Consider the following 21,515-nt stretch of genomic DNA (forward strand, 5'->3'; position numbering starts at 1 on the left):
GATATTCACGGTACACTTGTGAAATGGTCGTACAGGAAAATCCCCACTTCATCTCTGCTCAGGAGATGCTATGTCCCATCATTCTGTGCTGACTATAACACCACGTTCAAACTCACTTAAATTTTGATAACCTGCCATTGTAGCAGCAGTAATCGATCTAATAACTGCGCCAAACAATTGTTGTCTTATATAGGCATTAGCAACTGGAGCATCTTGTTCTGCTTGTTTACATGTCTCTGTATTTGACTATGCATGCCTACAACAGTTTCATTGGCGCTTTAGTGTAATATGGAATTAAGAGTTGAATTGATGTTATTTATCTTTTTATGACAATCTGCTGTAGCACAATTACAAACTGTACTCCTTTTGTTGGATTGTGTTGGAATATTTTCACATTCAGCTTTCAGTTCTACTACATTGACACTGTTACTGAGCTGTGTTAGAATAACTGCATATTCATATTTTGTAACAAGATTGTTTAACTCATTCTCTAAACATTGTTTGATAACTGCATCATAACCATTTACAGGACCTTTTATATCTACCAGTCTTCTACCTTTAAAGTCAGTATAACTTTCAGAGGCTTTAAATATGTTGCTTAATTCATTTTTTAATTGCTTAATTAAATTCTCTATTTTTGCATGTACTAAAGGTTTTTAATTCTGCATATCCACTATAAACATCACTTAAATTATTGTTGAAATATTTAATGAAATTTTTGGTATTTTCATTTGTTTCTTTATTAATATTTGACTGAAAATCTTTGATTCTTATTCCAGTTATTTTCCAGTTTTTTCTACTAAGTTTAATTTTCCAGTGTTTTTCAAACTGATCTTGCAGATACTGAAGCAGAAATTAGAATGCATCTTATTTCCAAAAATGTCCATTTACTAAATTCAACATTTCGGTAAACTTATAAGTATCTGACACCAACTTTAAAACAAATATGTACAAATGGCCAAAGATTATTTTATTGAAATTTTGTATTCGTTATCTATTATAGTACAATTGACATGAAACAATATATTTAACAAACTCTTAAGATCATTTCCTGCAAATGAACAAAATATAAATCTTTTATCCTATAATAACAGATCCAATGTGTGCCAGCCTGATCAGACGTATCTAAATTTACTATTCCAGATTTGCATTATCTGGGATGATTAAGAATTCATCAGTCACAAAAACACCACGAAAGTGTTTAATATTAAACTTTTTAGAAAGTTTTTAAATATCAAAATTACTTAATTTATTAGGACCCACATCGATTATTATATGGAATTTTTTGCTCCAATTCCTTTGTTCTCTGTTGCAAAATTATATCCTTTCTTCTTCTAATTCTGTATCACATTTTTTGTGCACTACTGCCTTTGCAATACCAGCTGCTCCACCGGCTAGTGAACCAATAGTTGCTAAATAAGTGACTGCTACAAAAAGTAACTGATGAAAACCACCTTCATGTTTTGTTAGTCCTGAACATCTTTCTTTTTTATTATATGTTAAATCATTTTTTATGATAGGAATAGCAAATGTTGTGAGTAAATTGCCACCAGTTTGTTCTCTATCTTTCTTTTTTGTGCATCAGTTAAAAATTATGAATACTATGTAATTGATCATTATTAAGTTTAATTTTGATTTCTGTTTAGTTTTGCCAGTAGGTTGCGAAGTGCAACCAATGGGAAAGTTATTCATTTAATCAGACAAAATTTATGTGTATTTAATAAAACTAATATTTTTAAAAATTATAAAATTATCTTGTTTTAAACAATGTATAATCCACATCAATTTTAATCAACATCAATCCCCATACGTAATTTTCGTTTTCCATACATTCCATACATTATTCCTCTAACTGTCATTCCTACTTTTCATCAAGTGATGTATCTGTTACATGCATTCTCTCTCCAGCAGCTAACAGAAGTTCTTTATCGGCTTGACGCCTAGATTCTAAATCTTTATGATACCTGTGGACTAGATCATGTTGTTTACAAGCTTTGTCTAATTGATTTATGCCTTTATCGCCACATGCTAATCTTTCATCTAGTTTGCAGAAAGGTCAGCAGTATGTGTAGCCTGGTAGCTGCATCTACGGCATTGGTATATTATTTAAAACCCAGTTTACTAATCTTTTCCCATGCCTTTCAATTTTCCAAACTGTGTGAGCAACATTATTGAGATTCTAATCAAATATCGACTTCCTTTTGGATTCTTGATGATAAAATCACTGAATTTATTCGTTAACATGCATGTTGTTCAACCTTTTACATTATGATAATTTTTCTTTACATTTAATTCTTCACCATGAATTACTCCTAATCTGACAATTACATCTCCAACATCATTCATACAAATATTATCAGTTCATGTTCTGTACATTTCTTCTTTAAATTTCCAAACAAGTTAACATCTACTTCTACTTTTTGAAAACCACAATTTTAAGATCTGTATTTGGTGGAGATTGGTTGAACTGTGGAAAGTAGTCATTAACAATTTTTATCATAGTGTTGTATTTAATTCTTCCTCTTAATTTTATTTTATTTGGATTCATTTAAAAATATACTGCTATAATTTGCTAAATCTACACCATCAAGTTTTTCCACCCATATTATTTACAGTTATGTGTTTCTTAGTTAACAGATTCATTAGTCCATCTGTACCTTCATATTCCTTTTCACTGATCTTTAAGTTATTATGAAGTTTTACTGGTTTATCACCAATATATTTAAAGGTACCTACAGGTCTAAATCCAAAAATTTTATCTTCACTATTTTGATATACTTTAACTTTCTCTCAGTTATATTTATTTTTCTAAAACCATCCTCCTTTGTTTTTTTAACAGCACCCTGAAACTGGTCTATCTTTTTTCGAACTTTAACCTCTGCTTCATATTTACTCAACACAATCTGTGTTTCTGATTCACATTGAGGACTATCATATTGTTTAATTTGTGATATACCCCCATATTCCTCTTGATGAATAATATGATGACTGTAGGGAACAACTTGTTTTACTACTTCTCTATCTTCCTCAATAGCTTTCTGCTCATTATCATCTAATCCTTCGATTCCTTCTTAACTTTTTCGATTGTATCAAAAACAGGTTGATCTTCTTCTTTATAGTTTTCATATTCTGTTCTTGGTTGTGCCTTCCATTACTTAAATTCTTCTTTTAAATTTCAAATATTTTTTCTATCTCATTTAGCTTTTCTGAGTCTTGTAGTGCAAACATTTACTAACATGAAAAACATTAATTAATATATTTTTAAATATTAATGTTTCTATTGTGACTGTAAAAATTAATAAGATATTGAGTTCTGTTTTTACACGCACCAAAAAAAATAACAACCACATTTACCTTTATTACTAAACTATGAACAATTACTATAATGTTGATTTATCTTTTCTAATTTTTATATCATATTATACAATCAAAAGCATCTTTAAAATCATTTCTGTGTTCAAGAAAATCATCATCATCATCGTCTAACAGATGTCCAAAATCATCTTTTAAAGAGCTTATTTAATAAGGATAAAAACATTAATAACATCAGAGAGTGAGATTTTTCACTCTGCAACAGAGTGTGCGCTGATGTGAAACTTCCTGGCAGATTAAAACTGTGTGCCAGTCCGAGACTTGAACTCGGAACCTTTGCCTTTCGCGGGCAAGTTTGGAAGGTAGGAGACGAGGTACTGGCAGAACTGAAGCTGTGAGGACATGTCATGAGTCATGCTTGGGTAGATCAGATGGTAGAGCACTTGCTCACAAAAGGCATAGGTCCTACGTTTGAGTCTGGGCCCAGCACACAGTTTTAATCTGCCAGGAAGTTTCATTAATAACATTATTATAAGAAAGATTTTATTTGACATCTATATTCCCCTTCATTAGGCTTCTTAGTAATGTTTATTGTAACAAATCCAATCTGATCATTCCAACACATACATCATTTTTCTTTAAAATAATCAAACTTAAAATCTCACCATTGACTCACGCTAAATATCATGTAAAATTGTATCTCTCTCTCTAAAATATTTAAGAAACTTAGATTATCCCTGAATTATTGTTTAGGTACTTTAGAATATGTCTAAGCTCTAGTAAAATATTCTCTAATTGCATTCTGATTTTAAACAACGAAATCATCGAATATTGATCCATAGGTATAGTTCCATCATTATTCTCAATAAAAGTAGTAATCTTACCATTATGTTTATCTTCAACTTTTGATGCATTTTTATAAATTGTCGATAATTCGGCTGATCTAAACGTTTTGAGTAAACATACATGTGTTTTTATCTTATTCCAGTTTAATCTTCCTGGAGCTAGAATATAATTGTCAATCGTTAATGTTGTTTGTCCACAACTACTTGATCCTATTATAGCATATCGAACAGAATTTGGTAAAAACTTACCATGTTTATTTTTTGATTTCTTCTCTGGAATTCTTATTATTGGTTCCCAGACTGTTTTCATTTAATTAAATAAAATTTTATTAATATCAAATGAGTCGCCTATTTCAGTTGAGTGGTAAGTAATCTGTTCTCAAGAAAAACATTGACTGTATCTAAATGAGACAGTCCTAATAATGTCGAACTGACTGGGTTTTGTACATTTCTAGCTCCAAATTTTACACAAAAATGATAAATTGCGTTGTGATGGAGAAATGATAGAAATTCCTGTTGGCCACTATAGTTTTAATACCTTGGAATAATTTATCCATCCTAAAAAATTAATATACACATTAAAGCAGACGAAATTTTAAATAGAATTGTTGAGAGTGGTGTTAAATTATATATGCACATAAAAGATAGTTCAGGAAGTTTACTTGGTTTTTGTAATCAAACTATTGAAGGTAATAAAGAAGTTGTTGCTAATCATATTTCTACAATCACATGTTTGAGTTAGTTAATATTAATCTTAATTTAACTGGTGGAATGTTTGTGAAGCTTACTGATTATCTTCATCCAGAAACTAATATTATTGCTTAATTCAAGCCTAATGCTGATTTTGGTGGGCTGCTAATTCACAAACCACATTATCCTGTCTATACTACAATTTCTGACACTACACCAGATTTAGAATTTACCATGAGTGATAAAAATAGTAATTTAATTGACTTCATTGATGTCACTGTAACAGTTATTTTAGAAACATCTTAACACAAAATGTTATATGTGATAAATAATGAATGAGATTGAGAGCTATCTGTTTTACTCATTCCTGTGAATAAGAAAAGTATAAATAATTTAAATGTTTCTAACAAGGATAGTGAGACGAACCTTAATATAGGTTTTGATGGCTTCATGCAAGTCATGCTCTGTTATGTTGATCTTTAGAATTGTTAAAGGTGATGGATCAGATTATTCAACATGTGATAGAAAATCCAGTTAAAAGTTTATTGATGATTTTATGGCACAACTATTTGATTTTGTAACCATAAAGAAAGTAAACAAAATTCTATCTAGAATTGAACATCCTTTTATTTCATCAGCATTGTGTTACATTTAACTTTATCTCTTGCTAATGAAATAAGAACCAAAGAATGTGTACTTAATAACAGAAAAATGAAGTGTTCAAAAATGGGGTGCTTTATCCACTTGGAATGCTTGGTAGATTCTCAAAGATTATAAGTAAATTATGTGGGAGGGAGATCTTACTGTATTTTTTAATTGGAATTGAAGTGCTGGAGACCCTGCTCATAGATGGACTCATTACAATGATGCTGGAACTGAAATAAAAGATGCATTACCAAATGGAGGCAAAGCTATTGTAGAATATAGTAGAATCTATGGAAACTCATGTGTCTATTGTAAAAATGAACCGAATTACGAGCTTGGATAACGAGAAAATATACTGAAAAATCACAAAGTTTTTATATCTTTTATGCACTTCAAACAGTTTAGGTAGCAGGATTAAGTGGAAAGACGAATTTCGAGCTAGTTATCATGAATTACTATAATCCAGTAGAGTCTGATATACCATATTTAGCATTTGTTACTTTTCAAATAAATCATGAAAATAATTAGTTGCTTGACTCTTATAATTATTCGACCACATCAAGCTAAAGTATATGAACCTTAAAAATGAAGAAAATAGTAAATGTGGAATATTAATCCACCAAATAATTTTCTGAAACCATATGATGCATTTCTCGATTTTAAAAGAGTTGCACTACTAAAAGGAGATGTAGATATTAGTCCATACAATTTCATAACAAATTATCCACTTTATGTCGCTGATATGACTCACAGAAAAATATTGTTACATGTCAGAGGAAGGTAACAAAACTGGTTGCAACTTTTAAAGAAAATGTTCTTGTAGATACTTTAGCATATGTAGTTACACATAGTAAAAAGAATTTAGCATATGACACTCAGCGTAGAATACTAAGAGAGAATTTTTGAACTGAAAAATTTTATACATTGCTATTTTTATGGGTGGCTCTTATGGATGGCTTCTTATGTAGATTGTGTTTAAATTTTTATATTGGTTAACATTTGCTTGAAAATCGATCTATTTGGAATACTGTTAGTAATTGAGCAGCTGTGAATGACTAGTAGGCCTGTGACAACTAGTAGGCCTGTGACAGGAAATGAGATATAGATAATGCCATGGCTTTCAGCATGCAGACTAATTAGGTGTCACAAGATAATACACTCATGCTAAATGAGAAATACAATTAAAGCGCCGTATACTGCCTAGCGTTGATAGCTCAGTGCATTAGGTGCCTGGATATGAATCATGAAACGTTTGCTAGTGGAATTTCATGGGTTGGATATTGCTCAATACTGAGCATTTTTGAAAATTCCTTGGTAGTGTGGCCCAGGATTTCTCCAAACAAGACAGGAGCTTTGCTGGAAAAAATTGTATTTTGAATAGTAAATTTTCAAGTAGAATTCAATTTTACGTTTTTTATTCCTAGTTCGAAATTTATTTTTTCCTTAATAAAAGTGTTCAAGAATTTCATATAGATAAGTATGGCAAAGATGGACATCATAATATAAGTACCTTTCTATGATGAAAGAACAACAGTTCATAATAATCAAAGAATTACAGAAGGTGTAGAACACTTAAAAATATAATACATTGAATAGATTTCCCTTATTTTGTTAAAGTCTATTTTTTCTACAAAAGAAAATATAAGAAGAAACATCCTTCTCTTTTCTTTTCTCTCAATTATGTAAGTATTTTATAACAAAATTTATATTTTTTATAATTTAATTACAAAATTTATATTTTTTAATATTTTTTTCATGACTAAAGTGAGCTAGAAATTAAAATTTGGGATAGTATAATGAAACTGTAGGTTCAAGCTCAGTTTCAAAGTAAGGTCGAGCTTACTTTTAAAAAAGTTAAGTTGATCTCACAATTTCCTTCTTCTGGCACTAGTATTGTAATCAATACAAGCATATGTACAGTAACAGAAGAAGTGGTGAACTGTGTTCTTAAAATTGTTGAATAGTTTGGATGCAGACCGAGGAGTGAGTGAGTGGTGGTAATAGTCTGAAAGTCACAGTGTAAACACTGTTGATAGTAAAGAATGCCTTTATTTTAATTCCAATATGTTACACGTTGTAGCTCAATGAGGCAAACATGCCTCGCTTTGTTATATTGTCCAGTGTCGATCTATAGGCGGAGACAGTTCTGCAACCAACATGTTTGATCATTTGTCCATTAATATAAAGGGTCTGACAGTCAGCAAAGTAAAATTCGAAAATAAACTGAGAAGTTCCTCTGTCAGAGCTCTTTCTATTCAGTAGAAGAATTTCTGTTACTGTAATTTGTAAAAGGTAATGGGTAAGAATTACTAATGCACATCTGTTTATCCTAAAACTGTCAGCATGTAGCGGCATTTGCAAATTAATTTGTTATTTGAAGGTAAGATGATCATTCCACATCATTATTTATCATGCAAATGATCCATGGAAAATGAAAACTTACATGATTTATAATTGGTGTACAACTACGCACCTACCTACCAAACTGCTAGATGCTGGAGCTCTTATTTTCCTGATAACTGTAGGTCTATTACGGTTTCACGGGAAGAGAAGATCGTTTTATATAGATACTATTTACCCCTGCAATTAAAAAATGAATGACAGCTATTATTTTCTGAATAAAAAATTGCACCCTATTCAGTATTGCACTTTGACGTTCTGACAACACAAACTTTTGCTGAACGTGAGATTTGAGAATCCCCTCTTCAAGTAATTGTTAATTTTTCGACAGCGTCCTGCGTCATATTTAAAAAAGCGCCACTGTATTGGTTCCAGAGATATCACCTATGGTGCCATCTGAGGAAACCACTGACAAATCAGTTCCAGTGTTGACTACAGAGGTGTGGGTGGGTTAGTAGAGGAGAGAAGCCGGTGCAGGTTGTAAGTGGTGTTAACGTAAATAATATGGTTTCTATAATACCACGAGTGTTTAGGTGAGTATTGTCATAATACCGCTTAGGTAGGTTCTTGGTGTGTTTATGTTCATATAAATAAAACGTTGGAATGATTCCAGTATCCAAAAATAAAGTGATGGCCCATCAGTCAAATTATAGAAGACCTACTTTTTTTAAAAAAAGAAAGTTATTTTACCTTAAGGATCGAAAAAGCTGGAGTTTTCCGCCTTAGTTTTGTCGTATGTTTCATAAAATTTCCTAAGTATTTCCAATGCCACTCCCGATTCGTGACATTTGAAAGGAAGTAGATTTACATTTTTGTGTATCACTTGTAGGCAGTATATATCGGCACAGCCCTCTTCTGACGTCTGACACTAAATAACAATTTGAGATCAGCTGTTGTGCTAGTTCAGTGTCGGAAGCACTGCAATTGACATAAACAATTTCCCGTCCTTTATACGAAAATGCTTTTGGTGTTCTTTGCAGACCTATATATTTCGTTCCCAATACCAGTCATCTTCTGATAACATAGGAATCATCATTAAAATATAAATTTACCGATTAATGTCATCAAATTTTTCGTATTTGTTCACCATAAACCAAACAGCTTCCTGACGAATGCATCAAATAGTCTGAACCGTATTTAGAATTATCCTTTGCGTGTTAATACCTCGACAGTATTCGGATGCATTAATTGGAGTTGATTATTGACGAAGCAATGCTTAATTTTTGCATTTTTTTCCTAGTTGCCACGAAAAACCTGTTGTTTTGAATACTCTTTCATTTCGTTTTACCAGTGTGTGGCAAAAGGATTGCAAAAATACTGTAGGATCCTGCAGTAAAAATCTGACAAACTGGTGATAATAATTGCACACTGTAATTGCTGGAGAAAGCTTCAGATAACGCAGCCCTAATGGTAACATATCGTACCTTTATTTCTTCCTCGTGCATTAGTCGAATTCAGCCAGTGTTGCTATGATAGAAGAATGCTAACAGTTTTGCCTTAAAGTGTTCCTAGTACATGTATGAGACTAGTTTTCACACTGTACCATTAATGTTTTAGGTATTTAGTTTCTTCCATCTCTCACTTCTGGAGCATTTGGATATAGCATACTCAGCTGAGGCCAACTTGTAATGCAATGTTCTATGCTTTGCATTTGCACGTGAGATCACTTAATGTTGTTGCAGTTGTATGTTGTCAATGCCATTAGTACCTACGTAAAACTGGTCTTATTATTTTTCACTAGCAAATATTCAAAATCCAACACACTTGGGATTTATGGTGATCAGTAACAAGCAAAGTTAGTTTAAGTTCCTGCCTGTTTCCAGAGGCATTTGCTACTGTTTGGTTAATTTCTGTAATTAAATGCTTTGATGATTGACAACTTCCTTTACATTAAGCCACAATGTAGAGCTGAGCAATACTTGTTACTCCAGTCTGTTGAGTTTTTGCAGCTAGCCTAGGTGTAACATAGGTGTATTCAGTTTTTTTTTACTGCATGTTTGAGGCCATATGAATTTTAATTTTATAAAGGGAAGTATTATTTTTCATAGGGAGTCCCTTCCTGGACTACTACACCTGGGAAGTGGGTTCAGTAGACAGGATGTTTTACGGACAGCTGCACCTGCTCTGCAGAGAGCTTACCATGAAGTTACTGGTGATGAACTTTGTCCCAATATGGTGCGTGGTATAGATCACCTGCGAGATCCGAGGCTAAACAAGGTAACATGATTGTCATTGGTAGAACTAGTTTTTAAAAAATGCACTTTTAATCCTACTATAATGTGTGTCTTTAAGAAGAACACTAACTACTGTGCATGTACGTGTATCTAAACAGTATATGTCAGTCGCCTGTTCTGATCATACTGAAGTATTTGATGATGTGATTGGTCCTTTCACATAATAGGTTAAAAGAATTGATTAGGAAAGCCTTTCCATTGCAAAGAAAAAAGGAATTACTATTGTTGTTGTTGTTGTTGTTGTTGTTGTTATTATTATTATTATCAAAACACAGTTTATACAGTTATAGGCAGATCAACACAGTTCATAAAATGTTTGACCCAAATTTGGCAACTTCTGGAGCATTTTCCAGTACCTGGTGAAGGCTGTCTTCTGTGGAGGTGGCTGGACATAGTCGACACTGAAGCATATGTTGAATAATGTGTTCTTCCGTGCAGTCACATTGGGTTTTGTTTTTTTTCAATGTACCCCATTTTGTCAGGTTGCCCGTGATCTGCCCAGTCCTGACCTCAGACTATTCAAGGACTTCCAGACTGGCCAATTCTCATCATGATCAGGGCGCAAAGATTTGGAAAATCTTTTCCAGCCAGGAGGGTGGGATGTCTCAGTCATCCATAGCTGCAGTCTGACTTTCTTCATCTGTGGTTATTAGTTTCTCTAGTATTCTGAGGAAACTTTTCCTTGACCATAGTCATTGTGAGTAGGGTTGTTGTCCATGCATGGACTGCACTTTTCCTGCTCCAGTTTCATTCTTTTCTCTGTTTGCTGCTATTTCACTTCGAGCAGGTGGTGGTGCAATAACTGCAAGGTGGTAGGCCAATTCGACTGGAGTTGACTGCAAGCAGCCTGTTATAATCCTATATGTGTCATTTAGGAGAATAGCCACCTGTTTGGCCTGTGTTGACTTATACCAAAAAGGACAGGTGTAATCTGCAGCTGAGTAGCATAATGCCATTACAGAAATTCAGATGATTCAGCTTGACTGCCCCAGTGTGATCTGGCCAGTTTTCTCAGTAGGTTGTTCCTGATGGAGACTTTTGATTTGAAATTCATGAAGTGTGTTTCGAACTTTAGAGATCTGTAGAGTGTTATTCATAGGTATTTTGGAGTGTCACAGGTTCCAATTTAACCCCTGACCGTTCTATCTTTACCTTGTGGGTGGTTTCCTTACTTCTCAGATGAAAAGCATACACTTGTGTCTGTGATGGGTTTGATTTAAGCTGGTTTATCAGGACTATAGTATTTTGACAGATCTTCTGCCAGAGTGAGATCATGAGCAAAGAAGAAATTCCTGCTGTTGGGGATTATGGGTTGGTCATTGGTACATATATTGAACAGAAATGGAGCCTAGCTTGCACTTTGTGTAATGGAGACACTTAAAATTTATAATGTCATCTCTCTTGGACACCTGTGTGCTACGTATGACAATTTTGTAAGGCCTGCGTGTTATAGGCAACTATTAATATCACCATTGTCTGTCTTTATGTTATAACCTGTACGTGTCCTAACAAGGGAACCTCCCCATCGCACCCCCATCAGATTTAGTTATAATTTGGCACAGTGGATAGGCCTTGAAAAACTGAATACAGATCAATCGAGAAAACAGGAAGAAGTTGTGTGGAACTATGAAAAAATAAGCAAAATATACAAACTGAGTAGTCCATGGGCAACATAGGCAACATCAAGGATGATGTGAGCAAAGGAACGCTGTGGTCCTCTGGTTAGCGCAAGCAGCTGCGGAGTGAGAGGTCCATGGTTCAAGTCTACCCTCATGCGAAAAGTTTACATACTTTATTTTTGCAAAGTTATGATCTGTCCGTTCGTTCATTGACGTCTCTGTTTACTGTAATAAGTTTAGTGTCTGTGTTTTGCGACCGCACCGCAAAACCGTGCAATTAGTAGACGAAAGGACGTGCCTCTCCAATGGGAACCGAAAACATTTGATTCAGGAAATATACGACACTGGTGACGGCATGTGCGTCACATGACAGGAATATGTTGTCGCGCCACCTAACTTACACACTTGGCGAATGGGTAAAAAGATTCTTCTACCTTTCCCGATTTAGGTTTTCTTGTGGATGTGATAATCACTCCCAAAAAAGTGATGAAGACATGAGTGTGTCACACAAACTGCAACAAATGAATGCAACAGTTTCACAGTCGCACAGTTTTCTCTGTGCTCTGTCAAAACATATGTTTTTAACGTTTTCAAATTTTTCCATGTGTAGACAGTCAAATCCTGCATATGTCCAAGCAAATCTGAACATGTCCTGGAATTTTGGAGAGCGAAATTGATTATGTGTGCGTGTCTGAACTCTGATAATTGTCTGAAAATAAAAATGTAAAATTTTTGCTGGAGGGAAGATTTGAACCAAGGACCTCTTGTCCCGCACCTGCTCACGCTATCTACGGGACCACCGTGCTCTTGTGCCCACATTATCCTTGATGTTGCATATGTTGCCCATGGACTACTCAGTTTGTATATTTTGCTTATTTTTTCATAGTTCCACACAACTTCTTCCTGTTTCCTTGATTGATCTGTATTCAGTTTTTCAAGGCCTATCCACTGTGCCAAATCATAACTAAATCTGAGGGGGGTGCTATGGGGAGGTTCCCTTGTAAGATCCGATGATGGCGGCTTTAGTTTCGCCGAAACTGGTAATCATGGAATAAAAAGAATTCCTACGATCTTGGCTACCAGTTTATTGTTTTAAAAACAGAACTAAGAGTGACACGGAGGTGTGAGTTGGCACTCATGGACAGAAAAATGTGTAAAGCATAAATTATCTTCATGCACCAAAAAAATATATAATAGTTTAAAAGTTATTGTCTTAAAAATTGTAAATTTATAAAAGCTCAAAACTAATATCTCGGCAATGCTTTGGCCGATTAATATGAACTAAGTGTTTACTTCGCAGCTAGTAGAGCTGCATCGAGCAATCGTAGCCGATTTAGCATAGTGTGTACCATTTTTGAATGAGTGATTGGAATATGGCATTTGACTGAGAGAAACTGTCTTTCTAAAGTTTAAAGAGGTAGATGAGTAATTAAGTATGTCTTTTTTGTCTTTTTTATGTTTAGTTTCAAAAATCTGGGAAAAGCAAAATCATGCCACAAGAACATTATTTGTGGAAAAAAGGTAGCAAATACAAAAAATTTGGACTTTAAATTGTTATTGCCCAGCAAATTTCCATATTTTTTTGATATAGCAACTTTTTTTGCTTGCCTCAGCGATACAGATAGCCGTGCCGTAGGTGCAACCACAACGGAGGGGTATCTGTTGAGAGGCCCGACAGACGTGTGGTTCCTGAAGAGGGACAGCAGCCTTTTCAGTAGTTGCAAGGGCAACCGTCTGGATGATTGACTGATCTGGCCTTGTAACACTAACCAAAACGCTTTGCTGTGCTGGTACTGCGAACGGCTGAAAGCAAGGGGAAACTACGGCCGTAATTTTTTCCGAGGGCATGCAGCTTTACTGTGTGGTTAAATGATGATGGCGTCCTCTTGGGTAAAATATTCCGGAGGTAAAATAGTCCCCCATTCGGATCTCCGGGCGGGGACTACTCAAGAGGATGTCATTATCAGGAGAAAGAAAACTGGTGGTCTATGGATTGGAGTGTGGAATGTCAGATCCCTTAATCGGGCAGGTAGGTTAGAAAATTTAAAAAGGGAAATGGATAGGTTAAAGTTAGATATAGTGGGAATTAGTGAAGCTTGGTGGCAGGAGGAACAAGACTTCTGGTCAGGTGGCTACAGGGTTATAAACACAAAATCAAATAGGGGTAATGCAGGAGTAGGTTTAATAATGAATAGGAAAATAGGAATGAGGGTAAGCTACTACAAACAGCATAGTGAACACATTATTGTGGCAAAGATAGATACGAAGCCCACGCCTACTACAGTAGTACAAGTTTATATGCCAACTAGCTCAGCAGATGACGAAGAAATTGAAGAAATGTATGATGAAATAAAAGAAATTATTCAGATAGTGAAGGGTGACGAAAATTTAATGGTCATGGGTGACTGGAATTCGGTAGTAGGAAAAGGGAGAGAAGAAAATGTAGTAGGTGAATATGGAATGGGGCTAAGAAATGAATGAGGAAGCTGCCTGGTAAAATTTTGCACAGAGCATAAGTTAATCATAGCTAACACTTGGTTCAAGAATCATAAAAGAAGGTTGTATACATGGAAGAAGCCTGGAGATACTAAAAGGTATCAGATAGGTTATATAATGGTAAGACAGAGATTTAGGAACCAGGTTCTAAATTGTAGGACATTTCCAGGGGCAGATGTGGACTCTGACCACAATGTATTGGTTATCAACTGTAGATTAAAACTGAAGAAACTGTAAAAAGGTGGGAATTTAAGGAGATGAGACCTGGATCAACTGACTAAACCAGAGGTTGTACAGAGTTTCAGGGAGAGCACAAGGGAACAATTGACAGGAATGGGGGAAAGAAATACAGTAGAAGAAGAATGGGCAGCTCTGAGGGATGAAATAGTGAAGGCAGCAGAGGATCAAGTAGGTAAAAAGACAAGAGCTAGTAAAAATCCTTGGGTAACAGAAGAAATATTGAATTTAATTGATGAAAGGAGAAAATATAAAAATGCAGTAAATGAAGCAGGCAAAAAGGAATACAAACTTCTCAAAAATGAGATTGACAGGAAGTGCAAAATGGCTAAGCAGGGATGGCTAGAGAACAAATGTAAGGATGTAGTGGCTTATCTCACTAGGGGTAAGATAGATACTGCCTACAGGAAAATTAAAGAGACATTTGTAGATAAGAGAACCACTTGCATGAACATTAAGAGCTCAGATGGAAATCCAGTTCTAAGCAAAGAAGGGAAAGCAGAAAGGTGGAAGGAGTATATAGAGGGTCTATACAAGGGCGATGTACTTGAGGACAGTATTACGAAAATGGAAGAGGATGTAGATGAAGATGAAATGGGAGATACGATACTGTGTGAAGAGTTTCACAGAGCACTGAAAGACGTGAGTCAAAACAAGGCCCATGGAGTAGACAACATTCTGTTGGAACTACTGACGGCCTTGGGAGAGCCAGTCCTGACAAAACTCTACCATCTGGTGAGCAAGATGTATGAGACTGGCGAAATACCCTCAGACTTCAAGAAGAATATAATAATTGCAATCCCAAAGAAGGTGTTGACAGATGTGAAAATTACCGAATAGTCAGTTTAATAAGCCACAGCTGCAAAATATTAACGCGAATTCTTCACAGACGAATGGAAAAACTAGTAGAAGCCAACCTTGGAGAAGATTAGTTTGGATTCAGTAGAAATAATGGAACACTTAAGGCAATACTGACCTTAAGACTTATCTTAGAAGAAAGAATAAGGAAAGGCAAACCTACGTTTCTAGCATTTGTAGACTTAGAGAAAGCTTTTAACAATGTTGACTGGAAGACTCTCTTTCAAATTCTAAAGGTGGCAGGGGTAGAATACAGGGAGCGAAAGGCTATTTACAATTTTTACAGAAACCAGATGGCAGTTACAAGAGTTGAGGGGCATGAAAGGGAAGCAGTGGTTGGAAAGGGAGTGAGACAGGGTTGTAGTCTCTCCCCGATGTTATTCAATCTGTATATTGAGCAAGCAGTAAAGGAAACAAGAGAAAAATTCGGAGTAGGTATTAAAATCCATGGAGAAGGAATAAAAACTTTGAGGTTCATCGATGACATTGTAATTCTGACAGAGACTCAAAGGACCTGGAAGAGCAGCTGAACGGAATGGACAGTGTTTTAAAAGGAGGACATAAGATGAACATCAACAAACACAAAACGAGGATAATGGACTGTAGTCGAATTAAATCGGGTGATGCTGCGGGAATCAGATTAGGAAGTGAGACACTTAAAGTAGTAAAGGAGTTTTGCTGTTCGGGGAGCAAAGTAACTGATGATGGTCAAAGTAGAGAGGATATAAAATGTAGACTGGCAATGGCAAGGAAAGCGTTTCTGAAGAAGAGAAATTTGTTAACATCGAGTATAGATTTAAGTGTCAGGAAGTCATTTTTGAAAGTATTTGTATGGAGTGTAGCCTTGTATGGAAGTGAAACATGGACGATAAATAGTTTGGACAAGAAGAGAATAGAAGCTTTTGAAATGTGGTGCTACAGAAGAATGCTGAAGATAAGGTGGGTAGATCACGTAACTAATGAGGAGGTATTGAATAGGATTGGGGAGAAGAGAAGTTTGTGGCACAACTTGACTAGAAGAAGGGATCGGTTGGTAGGACATGTTCTGAGGCATCAAGGGATCACCAATTTAGTATTGGAGAGCAGCGTGGAGGGTAAAAATCGTAGAGGGAGACCAAGAGATGAATACACTAAACAGATTCAGAAGGATGTAGGTTGCGGTACGTACCGGGAGATGAAGCAGCTTGCACGGGATAGAGTAGCATGGAGAGCTGCATCAAACCAGTCTCAGGACTGAAGACCACAACAACAACATATTCATAATTTTTTTCAAACATTGTTTTGAGTTAGGCAGTCGTTTCGAGGGTGGATAGGGCGGCCATCTTTGATGACAGGAGAGTTGGTCCTGAGTGATGCTGAGAGTTGGACGTTTCGCACATCTGGGGGTAGTAGTGGGTTGATAGCCATGTTTGGGGACAATTATGTATGTAGTGACATTGGAAAGCAATCAAATGGAGCGCAATATAGTGGTTTAGGAGAACAGACAAGAGTGTATATTGTGAATTGTGAACAGACTGTCGGGTGCCATGATCGTGATATGTATTCTAGCATCTGTTTTTAAAGGCCCTCAGACTGCATTTTAAGTATTTAGTGAATATATTGAAAAATAGAAATAAACTACTTGTTCAAATTATAAATCAATGTGAGGGACTCAATATTTTAAATTTCACCGCAATACTTGCCTGCATTGTTTCTTTAATATTTTATTTCAGCTTAAAAACTGCGAGTGGCTAGTACACTGGACTCACATTCAGGAGGACGACGGTTCGATCCCGTGATTTCCCTAAATCGCATTAGGCAAATGCCAGGATGGTTCCTTTTAAAGGGCACGGCTGACTTTCTTCTCCATCCTTCCCTAACCCCATGGGACCGATGACCTCACTGTTTGGTCCCCTTCCCCAAAACCAACCAACCTTAAAAACTGCGTTTATGACAGGTGTGAGCTGGCACCCTATGACGAAAAACGTAGCCAAACATTGAGACATCTGGGCCGCTCAATTAAGCTGAGTGTAACAAATGTATAGATGTATGAGCCAAACTATTCAAGCTTCAATGTGAAGTACCCAGTACCATTGTAATCTGTTGGTTAGCAACATAACCATTGACAAAACTCAAATTGCTTGGAGTGTTGTTTGTGACTGTCTTTGACACAACTCTTCAATTATCTCATGGCTCCCACTTTTGACATAGGCAGCACAGTCTTGCCAACTGCAAAAATTTCTCATCCCCCATCTTTTCTGGGGCTAGGTTCCCTGACAGTGCTTGTTACAATATTGTGGTTTGTCTTCTCCAGTTCTTTATATTGGAGTAAGTGTGAGGTTTTCCTGTTGCCATGGAGTCTGATTTCCCCAACGACATTGTCTACAAATCTGCCACAACTGTCACTGGTCTCATTGACTGAAAGCCGGATATAGTGGTCACAAGTGTCTGTTTTAATATCAGCAATAGCTATTTCGTACCCCTGTTACTGATAATTTTTGCGCAGTGTTGACTGCCCCTGATGTATTGCAGCCTGCTGATATTCTCTAGGAAGCCCAAAAAAGGAGTTCTTTAGCATGTTTCAGGGCACATTAGCTGACATTAAAGCCTCACACAAGATTAGATTAAAGCTGTCCCCAGTGCGATTTGACATAGAGGAGATCATTGGTTGAGTCTGGTTTTTGTTCTTCTTCCTAATGACACTCATACTGTGAGCTTTGGGTTCTTTGTGTTGAAGGAATTGTTACTCTAAGAAGATGGCAGTAACAAAACAACAAAACGAGATCATGTGAAATGTCAGCTTCAGTTGAATTGCATACGCTTGTTGGTAAACTAATTTTAACTTTCAATTTGAAAATTCAAGGGAACAAGACTAGCACAAAGAGTGGTAGATAAAATAAATGATAAAAGTAACCTATCGTGTTAACTGAATGTTCCATCAGTTCTTGGTAGAACAACATTACAATAAATGAAAAGTGCTAGTTTGAATTTCTTCTGCAGTATTAATTCATTGGCGCCAGTAGTCAGTAAACGTCTGAGGATGGCCTCTGTTTGGTTACTTGTTGTTGACAGGCTGAGCAAAATATTACTCAGTCGCAAAATTGGAGACTTTCCCAACCCATTGCCATAAAAAGATCAACTTTGGAAATTTTCTGTTAGGTATGACAGAAATGTGCTTAGTTTGCTATTCAGTGCGAATCAACACACCATGCCTCCTCGTTGTTGTTGTTGTTGTTGTTGTCTTCAGTCCTGAGACTGGTTTGATGCAGCTCTCCATGCTACTTTATCCTGTGCAAGCTTCATCTCCCAGTACTTGCTGCAACATACATCCTTCTGAATCTGCCTAGTGTATTCATCTCTTGGTCTCCCTCTATGATTTTTACCCTCCACACTGCCCTCCAATGCTAAATTTGTGATCCCTTGATGCCTCAGAACATGTCCTACCAACTGGTCCCTTCTTCTTGTCAAGTTGTGCCACAAACTCCTCTTCTCCCCAATTCTAGTCAATACCTCCTCATTAGTTACGTGATCTACCCATCTAATCTTCAGCATTCTTCTGTAGCACCACATTTCGAAAGCTTCTATTCTCTTCTTGTCCAAACTATTTATCATCCGTGTTTCAGTTCCATACATGGCTACACTCCATACGAATACTTTCAGAAACGACTTCCTGACACTTAAATCTATACTCGATGTTAACAAATTTCTCTTCTTCAGAAACGCTTTCCTTGCCATTGCCAGTCTACATTTTATATCCTCTCTACTTCGACCATCATCAGTTATTTTGCTCCCCGAATAGCAAAACTCCTTTACTACTTTAAGTGTCTCATTTCCTAATCTAATCCCCTCAGCATCACCCGATTTAATTTGACTACATTCCATTATCCTCGTTTTGCTTTTGTTGATGTTCATCTTATACCCTCCTTTCAAGACACTGTCCATTCCGTTCAACTGCTCTTCCAAGTCCTTTGCTGTCTCTGACAGAATTACAATGTCATCGGCGAACTACAACCGTGTCTCACTCCCTTCCCAACCACTGCTTCCCTTTCGTGTCCCTCGACTCTTGTAACTGCCATCTGCTTTCTGTACAAATTGTAAATAGCCTTTAGCTCCCTGTATTCTACCCCTGCCACCTTCAGAATTTGGATGAGAGTATTCCAGTCAACATTGTCAAAAGCTTTCTCTAAGTCTACAAATGCTATAAACGTAGGTTTGCCTTTCCTTACTCTATTTTCTAAGATAAGTCGTAGGGTCAGTATTGCCTCAAGTGTTCCATTATTTCTACAGAATCCAAACTGATCTTCCCCGAGGTCGGCTTCTACCAGTTTTTCTATTTGTCTGTAAAGAATTCGTGTTAGTATTTTATTATATTTAGTATATTATTAAACTGATAGTTCGGTAATTTTCACATCTGTCAACCCCTGCTTTCTTTGGGATTGCAATTATTATATTCTTCTTGAAGTCTTGAAGGTATTTCGCCTGTCTCATACATCTTGCTCACCAAGTGATAGAGTTTTGTCAGGGCTTTTGCCTGCTTTTTTTACTGAATTTTTGTATTTCCTCCTTTCATCAATTAAATTCAGTATCTCTTCTGTTACCCAAGGATTTCTATTAGCCCTCGTCTTTTTACCTACTTGATCCTCTGCTGCCTTCACTATTTCATCTCTCAAAGCTACCCATTCTTCTTCTACTGTATTTCTTTCCCCCATTCTTGTCAGTCGTTCCCTTATGCTCTCCCTGAAACTCTCTACAACCTCTCGTTCCGTCAGTTTATCCAGGTCCCATCCCCTTAAATTCTCACCTTTTTGCAGTTTCTTTAGTTTTAATCTACAGTTCATAATCAATAGATTGTGGTCAGAGTCCACATCTGCCCCTGGAAATGACTTACAATTTAAAACCCGGTTCCTAAGTCTCTGTCTTATCATATAATCTATCTGAAACCTGTCAGTATCTCCAGGCTTCTTCCATGTATACAACCTTCTTTTATGATTCTTGAACCAAGTGTTAGCTATGATTAAGTTATGCTCTGTGCAAAATTCTACCAGGTGGCTTCCTCTTTCATTCCTTACCCCCATTCCATATTCACCTACGTTTCCTTCTCTTCCTTTTCCTACTATCGAGTTCCAGGCACCCATGACTATTACATTTTCTTCTCCCTTCACTATCTGAATAATTTCTTTTATCTCATCGTACATTTCATCAATCTCTTCGTCATCTGCGGAGCTAGTCGGCATATAAACTTGTGCTACTGTGGTAGGTGTGGGCTTTGTATCTATCTTGGCCGCAATAATGTGTTCACTTTGCTGTTTGTAGTGGCTTACCCACATTCCTATTTTTTTTTATTCATTATTAAACCTACTCCTGCATTACCCGTATTTGATTTTGTATTTATAACCCTATATTCACCTGACCACAAGTCTTGTTCCTCCTGCCACCGAACTTTGCTTATTCCCACTATATCTAACTTTGACCTATCCATTTCCCTTTTTAAATTTTCTAACCAACACATTTATAGACATACGTGTCACCAATTTGTTTTCTATTGTCAGATGACATTTAATGAAAGGCTAGCTTTGCTTGTCCCAGTGCAGCGGAGTGTACATATCCTCCAAGTGACACGTCATCAACAGCATTGTTTTGTGTGGGGTATATTTCTTGTACCTTTTGAACTACAAAAAGTGTCACCTATGCAGCAGTATGCCGAAATATTATTAAATTCTAAAGATGAGCACCACTGCGCCATACACATTCTCGATTTCAGTGCAGTGCTGGTGTATAAATTGATTTAGCATGTCATTTTGTAATATGTTCAAATTCACATTATTAATTTTCCTTAGTATTGGTTTAGAAAATTATTGAAAGGCAATTTTTTCTGTAAAGCCCTTTTGGGCTTTTATGTATGATTTAACACGTTTTGGGTTCTATAAAGTTAAAAACCTTCAACTCTAGGCCCTGCTGATAAGTCACTGATACGTAACTTGTCATTACATCATTGTCTCACTAATATTCCTTGAACTTATGTATACCAGCTACCTATAAATGATGTAGTATACATTATTTGCGTTGCGTATTTGAATTGTCTGCAGCTTTAATGTTTGAGCGGGAAATGCCTTGTTGTGGTGGTATACTGATAGCTAGCATAGTCTGAGGCCTAGGTTATTGAAAGGTGGTGGTTTGGTTTTAAGTTCTTGAGCCTGTTG

The 21,515-nt window shown here is 36.1% G+C and overlaps 1 protein-coding gene across 4 annotated transcripts in view; it reads left to right on the forward strand.

Annotated features, from left to right (window-relative positions):
- The first annotated feature begins 8,290 nt into the window (after nucleotides 1-8,290).
- The window catches only part of LOC126237116 (NADP-dependent malic enzyme), an 81,846-nt gene continuing 68,621 nt past the window's right edge, over nucleotides 8,291-21,515 (forward strand). For all 4 annotated transcript variants that reach the window (XM_049946931.1, XM_049946930.1, XM_049946929.1 and 1 more), the window contains exons 1-2: nucleotides 8,291-8,425; nucleotides 9,941-10,109. In XM_049946931.1, the coding sequence (XP_049802888.1) occupies nucleotides 8,397-8,425; nucleotides 9,941-10,109 (198 nt within the window). In that variant the 5' untranslated portion in view covers nucleotides 8,291-8,396. The remainder of the gene's footprint in view (nucleotides 8,426-9,940; nucleotides 10,110-21,515) is intronic.

This window comes from Schistocerca nitens, chromosome 2 (assembly GCF_023898315.1).
Source record: "Schistocerca nitens isolate TAMUIC-IGC-003100 chromosome 2, iqSchNite1.1, whole genome shotgun sequence".
Classification (NCBI taxonomy): domain Eukaryota; kingdom Metazoa; phylum Arthropoda; class Insecta; order Orthoptera; family Acrididae; genus Schistocerca; species Schistocerca nitens.